The 12,522-nt window shown below is 41.5% G+C and overlaps 2 protein-coding genes across 5 annotated transcripts in view; one reads left to right on the top strand and one right to left on the bottom strand.

The window, feature by feature from the left end:
• The window catches only part of Kiaa2012 (KIAA2012 ortholog), a 126,945-nt gene extending 119,368 nt beyond the window's left edge, over nt 1-7,577 (top strand). For 3 of the 4 annotated variants that reach the window (XM_023710016.1, XM_023710015.1, XM_023710013.1), the window contains 4 exons: nt 923-1,122; nt 1,580-1,752; nt 2,539-2,758; nt 4,119-4,328. In XM_023710016.1, the coding sequence (XP_023565784.1) occupies nt 923-1,122; nt 1,580-1,752; nt 2,539-2,758; nt 4,119-4,257 (732 nt within the window). In that variant the 3' untranslated portion in view covers nt 4,258-4,328. Of the gene's footprint in view, nt 1-922; nt 1,123-1,579; nt 1,753-2,538; nt 2,759-4,118; nt 4,329-7,549 lie in introns of those variants that run through there. The other variant, XM_023710014.1, reaches the window with a different exon arrangement.
• Nucleotides 7,578-7,764: 187 nt separating this feature from the next.
• Nucleotides 7,765-12,522, bottom strand: part of Sumo1 (small ubiquitin-like modifier 1) — a 35,304-nt gene continuing 30,546 nt past the window's right edge. Inside the window, exons 4-5 of the mRNA XM_004626663.2 lie at nt 12,424-12,495; nt 7,765-8,611 (exon numbers count right to left, since the gene is read on the bottom strand). Coding sequence (XP_004626720.1) covers nt 8,543-8,611; nt 12,424-12,495 — 141 coding nt within the window. The 3' untranslated portion in view covers nt 7,765-8,542. The remainder of the gene's footprint in view (nt 8,612-12,423; nt 12,496-12,522) is intronic.

Below are 12,522 nucleotides of genomic sequence, written 5' to 3'. Positions count from 1 at the left end.
CCATCATACGCACTAAAAGAAAAATTTTTGTTACCCAGGCTTGGTGGTACACTCATGTAATTCCAGCCTTTAGGAAGCTGAGGCAAGAAGAACTGTGAGGTCAAGGCCAACCTGAGCTATGTGCCGAGACCCTGTCTCAACAAAAGGAGAGAGAGAGAGAGAGAGAGAGAGAGAGAGAGAGAGAGAGAGAGAGAGAGATTTGGTCAAACAGTACCTATCTAGGCCTTAGCTTCCAGCTCTCATTCCAACTTTATTTTTAGGAACTCTTTCTTTTCCTCCTTTTCTATTTTTGTTTGGTTTTTGTTTGTTTTGTTTTGGCGGGACCAGGGATTGAACTCAGGCCCTTGCGCTTACCAGGGAAGTGCTTATTCTACTGAGCTATCTCCCTGGCCCCTCGTTTTGTTTTTGTGATACAGGGAATTGAACCCAAGGTCTTTACATGTTAGCCAGGTACTCTACCATTGAACTACATACTTAGCCTTTTTAATTTTGAGACAGGGTTTCACTAAGTTGCCCAACCTGGTCTCAGACATGTTAATCTGCCTCCGCTTCCCCAGCAACTGGAAATACAAGCATGTTCCACCTGCCCAGCTAGAAGCTTAAAAAAAAAAAAAAAAAGGAGACCACCTACATAGAGGTTTTCATTTTACTTATCCTGGTGGAACTCTGGCAAACCTAACATCCTGATAGGGTTTAGAACTCCAGGACTTATGATGTAGTAAATATTATAGTGGCACCATGACTCTAAATTTCAGTGAATCCTAGTAAGAGCCACTATGCTGTGATTCCCCAAACCCAAATGAGAATAACCTGAATCCAGCAGCTGGCCCACAACACAAACTGGTGGTGGCAGAGCTTGGCACCTGCTGTAGGAGTACTCAGTATACCTTGCCCCTGCCCTGAGCACTCTCTGGTGTCCCAGGCCCTCCTCACCCAGAGGGCACAGGAGAAGGCAGCACGGGACAGGCTGCGTACCCAGAGGGCAGAGATGAGGCTGCTGGAGGTGGAGAAGAAGAGGAGGGAGCAGGAGGAGCAGAGCCGCCGCCAGCAGGAGCAGCTAGAGATGGAGAAGATCGAGGAGGAGCTGCAGCTGGCGCAGCAGAGGTGCCTTGAGGAGATGCGGTAGGTCCACAGACAGCAGGGGGCAACAGGAACAGCCAGGGGCACCGCGGACACTGTGCGCCCAAGGAAAGCCTCCTGCCTCGCTTCCCTCACTCCCAGTTCCCCAGGACACACGCACCCGGGCAGTTCTGGGGAAGGCTTGCGAGTGGGCCCACCACATCTGCTGCACCCCTGCCACCGTGCACAGCAGCAGGCTTCTGAGGTCTTGACTCTTTTGCCACAACAGGCATTTGAGCATCCTCTCAGACAGTGAAGCTCTGAGATGTCAGGCCTCCCCAGGCCTGGCGCTGCATACTGAAATCTCATAGCTTCCTGTTCTAGAGCTTGTGCTCTTTCCTCTGCTCTCTGTCTCAGCTTTCTTAGCAATGCCGTGTCCCCTCTGGACAGGACACACTACCCGCTGACTTGTCCAGGCTTCGCTGCCATTCCCATGACCGTCTCATTCATGCCTTCCCAGCTTAAGGAAACAGAGACTTGAAGAAGAACAGCAGCAGCAGGAGGCAGCAGAGAGGAAGCAGCGGCTTCAGTGGCAAGCAGCCCAAGAGAGAGCCCGGCAGCAGCAAGAGGAGCTCCGCAGGACACTGAAAGAAGGACAGAGGAAAAAACAGCAGGAGGAAGCCGAGAGGGCTGGTGAGGAAGGGTCCTTGGCTCTCTGCATTGTTCATCTACTTAAGGCAGAAACGTTTTTATCCCTCTGAGGGTGTTCTCATGTTCCTAGCCTAGGCACAAGTACATAACGCACTCTGAACATAAGGCACATTTTCCAAAGTGATCATTATGTGTGACTAAAGTAAGCTAGCTGACCTCAGTATCAAAATCTGAAAGACTCCCTATAGAGGCAGCGCCAGGGTCCTGCTCCTCATTGTTAATCTGATGGACCTGGCCCCTCCCTGACTTCCTGCATGGCCCAGGAGTTAAGGAACTTGGAAATATTGCCCTGCTCCTTACTTCCTACTCCAGGAACCAGAAACAGATACAAACCCCTGCAGGAATGCTGAGCAGCTTTCTAGAAAGAGATGGGGACTTTAGTGGATGACATGTGGCCACTTCTTGGTTAAAACACAGCAAGTTTCTCTCACCCTGATCTGACCTCTTCTCCAGTCCCACTGAATTACACCCCACAAACAGACAAATATATGCAGTGAACACAGGCAGCAGGCTCTGGGGAAATCTTTCCTGGGCTTTGTATTAATTTCACAGTGCACTGCATAAAGAAAGTGCTTGATAAAAGACTCAGACTAGTACATTAACCCCAAGTAACCTCCACAGAGGGTCTGGCAGCCCGTAAACTGCAGAATTTCTCAGAGTCCTCAAGAATCAAAGGTTTGAGAGCTGGATCAAAATATGAATTTCTCTAGCAATGTCCCTTGCCCCCCAATCCTTGTCCCTTGTCCCTTTTGCCACTCAATCCTGCAGAAGCAGAGAAGCAAAGGCAGAAGGAATTAGAAATGCAGTTAGCAGAGGAACACAAACGTCTGATGGAAATGGCGGAGGAGGAACGACTAGAGTACCAGCGGCAGAGACAGGAGGCAGAAGAGAAGGCTCTGCTGGAGGCTGAGGAGAGGAGGTCACAGGAAGAGAAAGCAGCCAGGCTGGCCCTGGAAGACGCCATGAAACAAGCCCAGGAGCAAGCCAGGTATCATCTATGTGGGCAGTCGCTGCAAAGGCCTTTGAACAAGCACTTTTCCCATGCTCCCCTCCAAGGCATATAGTAGTTGGGAAGACTAAACACAAGCCTGTTTGTTGTTGTTTTTAGTACAGGAGATTGAACTCAGGATCTTGCGCTTTCGCAAGAGTAATTCTTTGACAGCAAATATCACATAATTCCCTCCTGGTTTGAACTTATACTATAGCTGGGAGACCACTTACCTTAATCTTCTGGTTTGCAGATAAGCAAGCCCCTGGTTTACAGGTGAGAAGAGTCCCAGGGATGGGAATGTAACTCAGTGCAAGACCCTGCGTTCCATCTGCAGGATAGAGACAGAAAGGGACCCCCACCACCGCCAAAGAAAGGAAAGATGTTGGTCAGGGCTGATCTATCAGTCGGGGGCAATGCCAGGACCAGATCTAAGACCCTCAACTCTGAACTTATGGTCTTCCTCAATGTTTACCAAGTACCTATTGATCTGGACTTGAGGAACTTAGAAGTGAGCCAGGCACACAAGGTCTCTTTTCCCAGTGATACCTACATTCTAGGAAGACTCCAATAAAATAAAAATAAGGGTTTTTTTTAAATTATTTTTTTATCCCTGCGCTTGCCAGGGAAGCGCTTATTCTACTGAGCCATCTCCCTGGCCCCCAACTACCTATTTTAAGGATTTTTTACCAACCTTGAGCTGTTCTTTGAATTACAAAATTAATCAGGTAAATCCTGATTCCACTTCAAAATTATGGATTCCATGTATCACAGCAGTGGGGTTGTGTTCATAGAAGCAGTGATGCAACCGAAGCAAGTTATGGGAACCCCAGTTCCCCAATAAGCCAACAGTCTTCGTAGGGGAAACTGAATAATTTTGTAAGACTAGTCCAAGTAGCTGAAAGCAACCAAAAAAAAAAAAAACAAACAAAAACAAGGTAATAAAGGGAGGGGATTAAAGTCTCACCACCAAGGAATCAACACAGCCAGTGTTATTCTTTTGTTGTTGTTGTTGTTGCTGATAACCGAACCCAGGACTTCTAGCTTGCTAGGCAAGCATTTTACCGCTGAGCCAAATACCGGCTCAGCTACCTTAACTGCCCTGGTCTCTTTCCTCATTTCCAAAACAAAGGAGTCCTCAAAGGTGGCATAAGTTTAAAAACTGAATTACGCTTTTCTTTCTACTCTTCTAAAAACTCATGATATCCTAAACATCATATGTAAAACTGGTCCACAGAATTCCAAGATCAATTGTCCCAAGTCTAACTGATGACTATTCAAATCCAAAGCTCTAGCAATTCACAAGCACCACTTCTAGAGTGCTTAGTCACTGAAACTGGGGGTGGGGTTGTCTTCTTAGGCAAAAAGCTGCTTTGGAGAAGCATCTTCGTTTCCATCAAGAACTCCACAAGGAAGCCCATGGTCTGCAGTGGACACAGAATATTTCCAGACCATGGGTCTATTCTTATTTCCAGTTCCTAAAAATGTACAGGCCATGACGTTCTTGGAAGAAAGCAAAAAGTAAGTTGAGCACAGTGACACAGAGAAATTCCCTTTCATAATGAAATTCCACTGAGGCTAGTTAGTTTTGTGTCATATGGTTCACATCAAGGCACACCTAAGATTTTCTCTACTCTGGAACTGCCATTACCACTGCCTCCTCCACATCTGTTCAATCCAATTAAACTCTTCACCTATTTAAATCTTTTATGTTCTTTAAAACCATATAAATCCAGAAACTTTGGTGCCTATAGCAGCCCATAATTACATAATTTCAGTCTGAAACACTAACATAGTCAACATACACAATGTATTTCATTTCAATGTGTTTGAAAGAGTGGCAGGTAAATGGAAATTCTGTAATGCAAATTAATTCTACATTAGCTAAGAGAAGTCAATTCTTATTTTCATATATTAAGAAATCCCTTCAGGCTGGGCATGGTAGTACACACCTGTAATCCCAGCACTTGGGAGACTGACACTGGCAGATACAAAGTTTCAGGCCAACTTGGGCTACTTAATGAGACCCTGTCTCACACACACACAAACACACAGAAAATCTGTTTATAAGGCAAAACCAGACAACTCATCCTGAGTCTAAAATTAAATGCCTATTTAGGAAAAGGTATTTTAAGTACTTGATAAATGTTCTTTTGCACAAAATGAACTGTTTTATAAGGCAATCTCACATCCTCACAATACAGATTCTAGAACGGCACTGTGGGCAAAAGAGCCATCAGCCTATGTGCAGCTATTTAATAAAAAACTCTTCAATCCCACTGAGCATATATAAAGGGCTCAAAGGCCACATCTGCCAGCAGAGATATAAAAATTTCTACCATCATACAAAGTTCCACCAATGTTTTCAAACCCTGGAAATTAACTTTTGAGATTTTGCTAATTATCCCTTTAAGAATCCACCAAAACTTTCTAGTCACAGACACTATGCCTTATTTTTAATGTCATTAATCATTTAGATTGTTTTTAAGTGTATTTAGTAGGGCTGGTGAGATGGCTCAGTGGTCTAAAGCACCTACTTAGAACAAGCTTAGCAAAGCACAGGGACCGCGGTTCAATCCAGCCCCGCCCCCTGGTGGGCTGAGCTGGCAACACACACACACAAATAAAATTTTTTTTAAAATAAGTATTTAGTATAGGGTCTACCAGCACTCACTACATAGATTAGACTTGTAGTGATCCTTCCTGTTCTTCAGCCTCCCAAGCACCCCAGGGATTGAATCCCAGCCACTGCATCTGCCTAAGCAGGCACTTTAATCTGCTGAGCTATCTGGCCAGCCCTAGATTGCTTTTTTTGAGATAAGATCTTGGTCTATAGTTCAGGCTGGCCTTGAATTCACTGCAAGCCTCTTGCCTCAGCCTTCCAAGTGCTGGGCACTTTAATACTGAATAAAATATCCCTTGTAACAAAGTACCAAAGAATAATCATTAAAGCAGATGGAGGAGAAACAAGATGTATATATAGAGGTGTTGAACTGAGCAACCATCTGAACTTAAATTTTCCCACAAATCTCCCTTGGCCCTACTCTATATTCCACTGTCCACAATGGAAGAATACTTACATATAATTCCCTCCAATTTCTCATGAATGCTTATGAGGTATTTGTTTATGTAGGACTTGTACCTCTACAATCCAGGAAATTCATTTGTATTCTATATTGCTATTAGACTTAAATTTGATGCTTTATGTAAAATATAAATAAAACAGCCAACACACTGGTTATCAGTGAATTTCAATGTCACCCGGATTTTTCTCAGGCTTCTTGGTCCTACAACGTTCATTCATTCATTCATTCAATTCACACAAAATAATCAGATAAGAACATCTTAAGTAATTCACCAAGAAAAGAATGAACCCTTAAAGAAAAGATCCCTGTGAAATAAATGACTATTACTCTTTCTTCCCTTCTTTTACAGATTTATGATGTTAAGGTCAAGCACCAGATAAGATGGCTGCATTAAATGTTCCTTAAGGTTTTTTCAAATTAATGCTCTATGGGGCTGGGGAGATGGCTCAGTGGTCTAAGAATCTGCCTGGCAAGTGCAAGGACCCAGGTTTGATCCCCAGTACCACATGCTGTGCTGGCCATCAAAGCCGGGCATGGTAACGCATGCCTGTAATACCAGTGTTGGGTAGGCTGAGACACGAAAATCACTACAAATCCAAGCTATGTAGCGAGACCCTGTACCAAATAAATAATTTAAAAATTTTACTGCTCTATGAATTTTTTGCTGTGAGGCACCCATCTCATCAGCACTGTTACACCCAACAGATATTTCTGAGATGAAAGCTGGCCATGCACTCTAAACTGGCCTTGCACTCTTGGTAATCCACCTGCCTCAGACATTCACCACTTCAACCAACCAGATGAGTACAATTTGTAAGTTAACTACAGCAGAGTGCAATGCAGTTAGAAGAATCCAGAGCTAAAAACAAGAAAATTACACCTCTAGCAGCTAAGTTCTCCCACCCATATGCTTAGCCTTCAGATACTTAGAAATGCAAAATTAACATGTTCATGAACACTGGATAGCTCCAATAGCCAATGTTTTATTGAATTCCATACTGATAAATATAAGGATTTTCTAAAAATCCATAAGGATTCTCTAAAGCTGGGCCTAATTCCTAGTCATTGAAGCATACACTGGTGTCATGTGATAGTCCAGACACTTTTAATTCACGTGGCAGAATGTGTGCCTACCACAATTGAGACCCTAGAGTCAATCCCAAATCCCCCAAAAAAATAAAACAAGTTCTGATTTATACATACAAATAATTTCTGAGTCATACTTGATAAGAACCTGCCAGTGTGCTTTTCAGCAAATGACCAGAGTAGGGTACAAAAGCTGTGAATTTATGAACATACCTGAGACAGGTGTTCTTTGTTCTTCACAAGTAGTCAAATGGACACTATCTAGGCAACATGAAAATGGGTCACGTCACAAATATGCACAAGTTTACTGAACTCAGAGATTTATGAAAGAGTCAAATAGAAAAACCCTCTGAGGGGGCCTGCCCTTTAGCTCAGCTCTTTAAGTGGCTGCTTCAACAAAGCAGTCAGGCTCAGGTTGCTGTGGTTCGATCCCCACAACTCAAGCCAGCCAAACCTGCCCTGAAGGCATTCGGAGCAAAAAAGAAAAAAAGAAAAACCCTCTGAAAGGAAAAAGCTAATATGATATTTTTTAATTATACACAATGTTTAAGGATTAAATAAGAAAATATAAACTATACCAAATTCAAGCAGAAAACATTTTATAATTATTTTTTAACAGGGTCTTGCTATATATAGTTCAAGCTGGCCACAAACTTGTAGCAATCCACCTAACTCAAGCCTCTTGAGTGCTGAGATTACAGGTATGTGCCACCATACCTAACCACTGTACAGTACTGAAGAAATACTCCATGCCCAATAATTTCCAGTATTATGCTTAGAAAACCTTATTTTAGGAATTTTTCTTTCTTTCTATACAATGAAAATAAAATAAACATTAATACAGTTTTTACAAATATTGTTTATTTTAATGAAGCTGGTACACACATGTCCATTTAAAACCCATATCCCAGGCCAGAAAGTACAAACAAAATCAAAAGGAGCAGTGTTCTATTATACATACATCTGCGTGAGTAACTTTATTAATTTTGAATGAAAATTAACTTTTCTGGGATCTTCTGACAAGATTTTTTTAAATCTTAAAACTGCTTTCTCTTCAGTGAAGCTACCCTTGGAGTTGATCAATCTCTCACCATGTCTATTATCTGGACATGAAAGCTCATGTTTCTCTTCTTTTTGGTCCAGACCCTCAGATTTTAAGCTTTAAGTTAAGGAAAGGTCATTTTTCCACAGTTCAGTTCTCTGAAAAACTTCTACCTCCCACTGAAAGTTATAGTCCAGGAGTGAAGCAATCACAAGCTTGAACTTCAGGGCCACCTGAAAAGCCACGAACTTCAGGGCCACCAGGAACAATCGCACGGGTCGACCTTACGATCACAAGCCTGAAAATGCACAGTCCTGAAATCTGCAGCCTCTCTGTGCACACATGTAATTTTTAAAATGCAGAAGACAATGTGAAGAAAACTGAGGTTTGATCACCAAAAAATCAGCACGACGAAAACAATGAATAATGAGCACTAGAATTCAAATTACTGGATGTTTTAAAGAGATGGGATGCCAGTTTTCATTTCCATTTTGAACACCACATTACAAAAGAACTATTTTTTAAAAATAAAAAAGGATTGAGGGAAAAGAAAAAGAATAAAAAGAATATCTAAATCGTTGAATGACCCCCTGTTTGTTCCTGATAAACTTCAATCACATCTTCTTCCTCCATTCCCAACTGTAAGAAACAAAAATAATATTAGTAGCAATGGGAAAAAAAACAAAAACAAAAAAACCACTACTTTAAATTGGTTGCAACTATGGAGCAAATAGCAAAGTAGAAGGAAAAAAAAACAAGCCCTCAAAAATACCCAGAAGTGCCCTACAGTTGATCATACTGTTCTAAAATCAAGAATCTCCTATGTGTTCATCTAAAGAATATACTGTTGCTCAGCATGTACTACCTCAATCCCCAGGGCCATAAAACAAACACAGAAAGCCATGGAGGTATGTGTTTTCTGTATCTATCCAGACACTTCTTTTACTTTCTTGAGGAAATTTGACTTGCAAGTTTATTCATTATACAAAACAGAAGTTTGTTTTGTTTTGGCACTGCTGGCCTACTAGGCAAGTGTTAATACTGAGCCACATCCCTGGCCCTCATTTTTCTTTTCCTTTTTTTCTTTGAGTGTGCTTTTACTATTAACAATGGTGGTAGGCTAGGTGTGGTGGCGCATACCTATAATTCAATCACTCAGGAGGCTGAGACAGGAAGATTATTGCAAGTTCAAGACCAGCCTGGGCTACAAAGTGAACTCAAGATCAGCCCGAGCTGTAGAATAAGACCTTGTCTCAAAAACAAAACAAAACAAAAAAACCAATGGTGGCTTCTGAGAAGTGGAAAATTCTCTGCAAGTATTCCAAATATATTTATTTTCCATTTTATATATTTTAGTAGTTTGGCATGTTTATTTAGGAAAGAAAACAGTTCACACAGGGGCCTGGCAACATAAATATCAGGTGTCACCCTCAGGGAGGTTTGTAGAAGACTGAAACTTGATTCTGCTGTCAAAGTAAGGTAAGAGGCAGGGTGAACACGAAACGAGCAATGTTTCCAATGAAAACTGTAATAAGTCAGAAAAATAGAAATTTAAAAGGAAAAACAAAAGTCAGTTATCTCTAAAGAGAAATTTTTTTTATGTTATAGGTGACATCCTTTTTTTTTTTTTCTACTTATTTATATTTGTGTGTGTGTGTGTGTGTGTGGCCAGCTCAGCCCACCAGGGGGCGGGGCCGGCTGGCATGTGGTGCTGGGGGATTGAACTGTGGTCCCTGTGCTTTGCTAAGTTTGTTCTAAGTAGGTGCTTTAGACCACTGAGCCATCTCACCAGCCCTGGTGACATCATTCTGCAGAATTATAAACTATGAAAAAATTTTTTTTTCTTTTTTTGGTTTTTTTGAGACAGGGTTTCACTTTGGAATCCAGGCTAGCCTTAAACTCAGTAATCCTCCTGCCCCAGCCTCCTGAGGGCTAGAATTACAAGCATATGTCAGCATGGCCAACAAAAAATATTAAGACATCTAAAATTGACAGACTTTTGTGGGTTTATGATTTTTAAAGTAATCAACAGACTGGTTCTAGTATTGAGGCAATCTTGGTTGTGATACATAAATGAATATTAAGATATTTAAGCTTTTAATTGTTTACATAGCATGACAAATGGCTGAAAGGAATAAAATTCCAAATATTATAAGGAAGTTTCCAATCAGGAAGACAGCAAGCATGTCTTTATGCTATACAGAAGAGTAAGCTGTAAGCAGGAAGAAGTACATCAGCAGAGGTCAGTAAACGAGATACCAACCAGTCTAGTTCTTACTGGTTTATATCTGGATGTCCCTAGAGCCTCATGACCTAGTGCTATTCTCCTGTTATTTGGTTACGAAATTTTAGCTTTTTTTGATACATTTTTTTAAAAAGTCAATGTACAAGCCAGGTATGGTGGTATATCCTTAAGGAGGATCACCTTAAGTTTGAGGACAACCTAAACTACTTGGTGAGAGCATGTCTCAAAGACAAAGAAAGGCTAAGAAACTATTCCAAATTACAAATGATTAAAAAGACACCTAAGAGCCAGATGTAATGGTACACGCCTATATCCTCACACTTAGGACGCCAAGTTAGGAGGATCACTATGATCTTAAGGCCAACCTTCATTACAAGTGATTCCAGGGGCTGGAGGGATGGCTCAGTGGTCGAAAGCACCTACTTAGAACAAGCTTAGCAAAGCATCAGGGACCGCGGTTCAATCCCCCAACACCACATGCCAGCCAGCCCCGCCCCCTGGTGAGCTGAGCTGGCCACACACACACACCACACTCTCTCTCTCTCTCTCTCTTAAATAAATAAATAAATAAATAAACAAGTGATTCCAGGCCAGCCTGAACCACACAGTAAGAGCTTGTCTCAAAAAAAAAAAAAAAAAAAAGAGCATGTTAAGAACCAGATGTAGCTCTGAGCTTGTGCCTGAGGCTATAGGTTCAATTCCCAGTACCCTAAAAAAAAACAAATAAGCAAGAAACAGCTAAATAAAATACATAATGCTAAACTAGATTCTGGGATGGAGGAGAAACTTTGTTGTAAGACATAACTGGGGATAAGAGTATAGCTCAGTGGCATGGCACCTGCCTGGCAAGCTAGAGATCATGAGTTTGATTCCTGGTACCAAAAAAAAAAAAAACATAATTGGGCCAGGCGTGGTGGCACACACCTATCATTCCAACACTCAGGATGCTGAGGCAGGAAGATTGACAGAGTTCAAGGCCACGCTGAGCTACATAATTAAGGCCAGCCTGGACTACTGAGATCCTGTCTCAAAAAAAGGTGTAACTGGGATAAATGGCAAAAGTAGGTTGTAGGTTAAAAGTGTTCTAATAGAGTTAAATTCCCTGTGATTAATATAGTACTATGGCTATATGAAATAGCTGTTTTTTGGTTTTTTTAAGGAAATATACACTAAGCCAGGCATGATGGCAGCACTCTGGGAACCTGGCCAACTTAGGGATTCAGCAAGACCCTGTCTCAAAGTAAAAAGTTAAAAAGGGGTGGGGGAATCCTAGGACTGTGACTCAGGATAGACTCTCTTAGATTTAATTCCTAGTGCCTCAAAAACCAAATAAGCAAAACACTAAGGAGAATAAATGGTCATGCTATACACAACCTACTCCATATGGTTTGGGAACAGGAGGAGAAACAAACACAACACATACATACATAAAAAGAAAAAAAAGATAATAAATGATAGCAAAATGATAAAAACAGATGAATGTAGGAATAGAATAATGGGAAATTTCTGCACTATTCTTGTAACTTTGCTGTCAGTTGAAAAGTATCACAGGGGCTGGTGAGATGGCTCAGTGGTCTAAAGCACCTACTTAGAACAAGCTTAGCAAAGCAGAGGGACAGCGGTTCAATCCCCCAGCACCACATGCCAGCCAGCCTCGCCCCCTGGTGGGCTGAGCTGGGCACACACACACACACACACACACACACAAATAAATAAAATTTAAAAAAAAAAAAAGTATCACAAAATAAACACAAAAATAGAAAAATGTCAAAAAGAACACAAGTATGCCAGGAATGCAGGTGCACACCTGTCACACCAGCACTTGGGAGGCTGAGGCAAACAAAATGCTATGAGCTCAAGGCCATAGTGAGCAGTGAGACCCTGAGATATACAGTAAGACCCTATCTCAAATGAGAAAGAGAGAGAGAGAGAGAGAGAGAGAGAGAGAGAGAGAGAGAGAGAGAGAACGGACCTCTGGGCCTTAGGACAATTTCAGTACTCAAATCTATTTCCACCTCCCTTCCTATCGGCACTTTTGTATGCAATATATTGAAAGTTCAACCCAAATGATTATTTTTTCTGACAAATAATATAGCACAACAATCAAAAGATATACCAGAAAAGGGCAATTGAATAACTATATAGTGGGACAAATTATTGAAGGAAGAATTTTAAACAATTGATTCAGAGAGGAAATTATACTCACTTCTTTTGGAGTATGATTATCAGCAATTCTCTGACCTTCAAAGAGAAACCTGAGTGAATTCATTGGAACGCCCTAAAAAAGGTAAAAAAAAAAAAAAAA

Source organism: Octodon degus, unplaced genomic scaffold (genome assembly GCF_000260255.1).
Source record: "Octodon degus isolate 3935 unplaced genomic scaffold, OctDeg1.0 scaffold00016, whole genome shotgun sequence".
Classification (NCBI taxonomy): domain Eukaryota; kingdom Metazoa; phylum Chordata; class Mammalia; order Rodentia; family Octodontidae; genus Octodon; species Octodon degus.
This window is presented reverse-complemented; position numbering and strand designations above follow the sequence as displayed.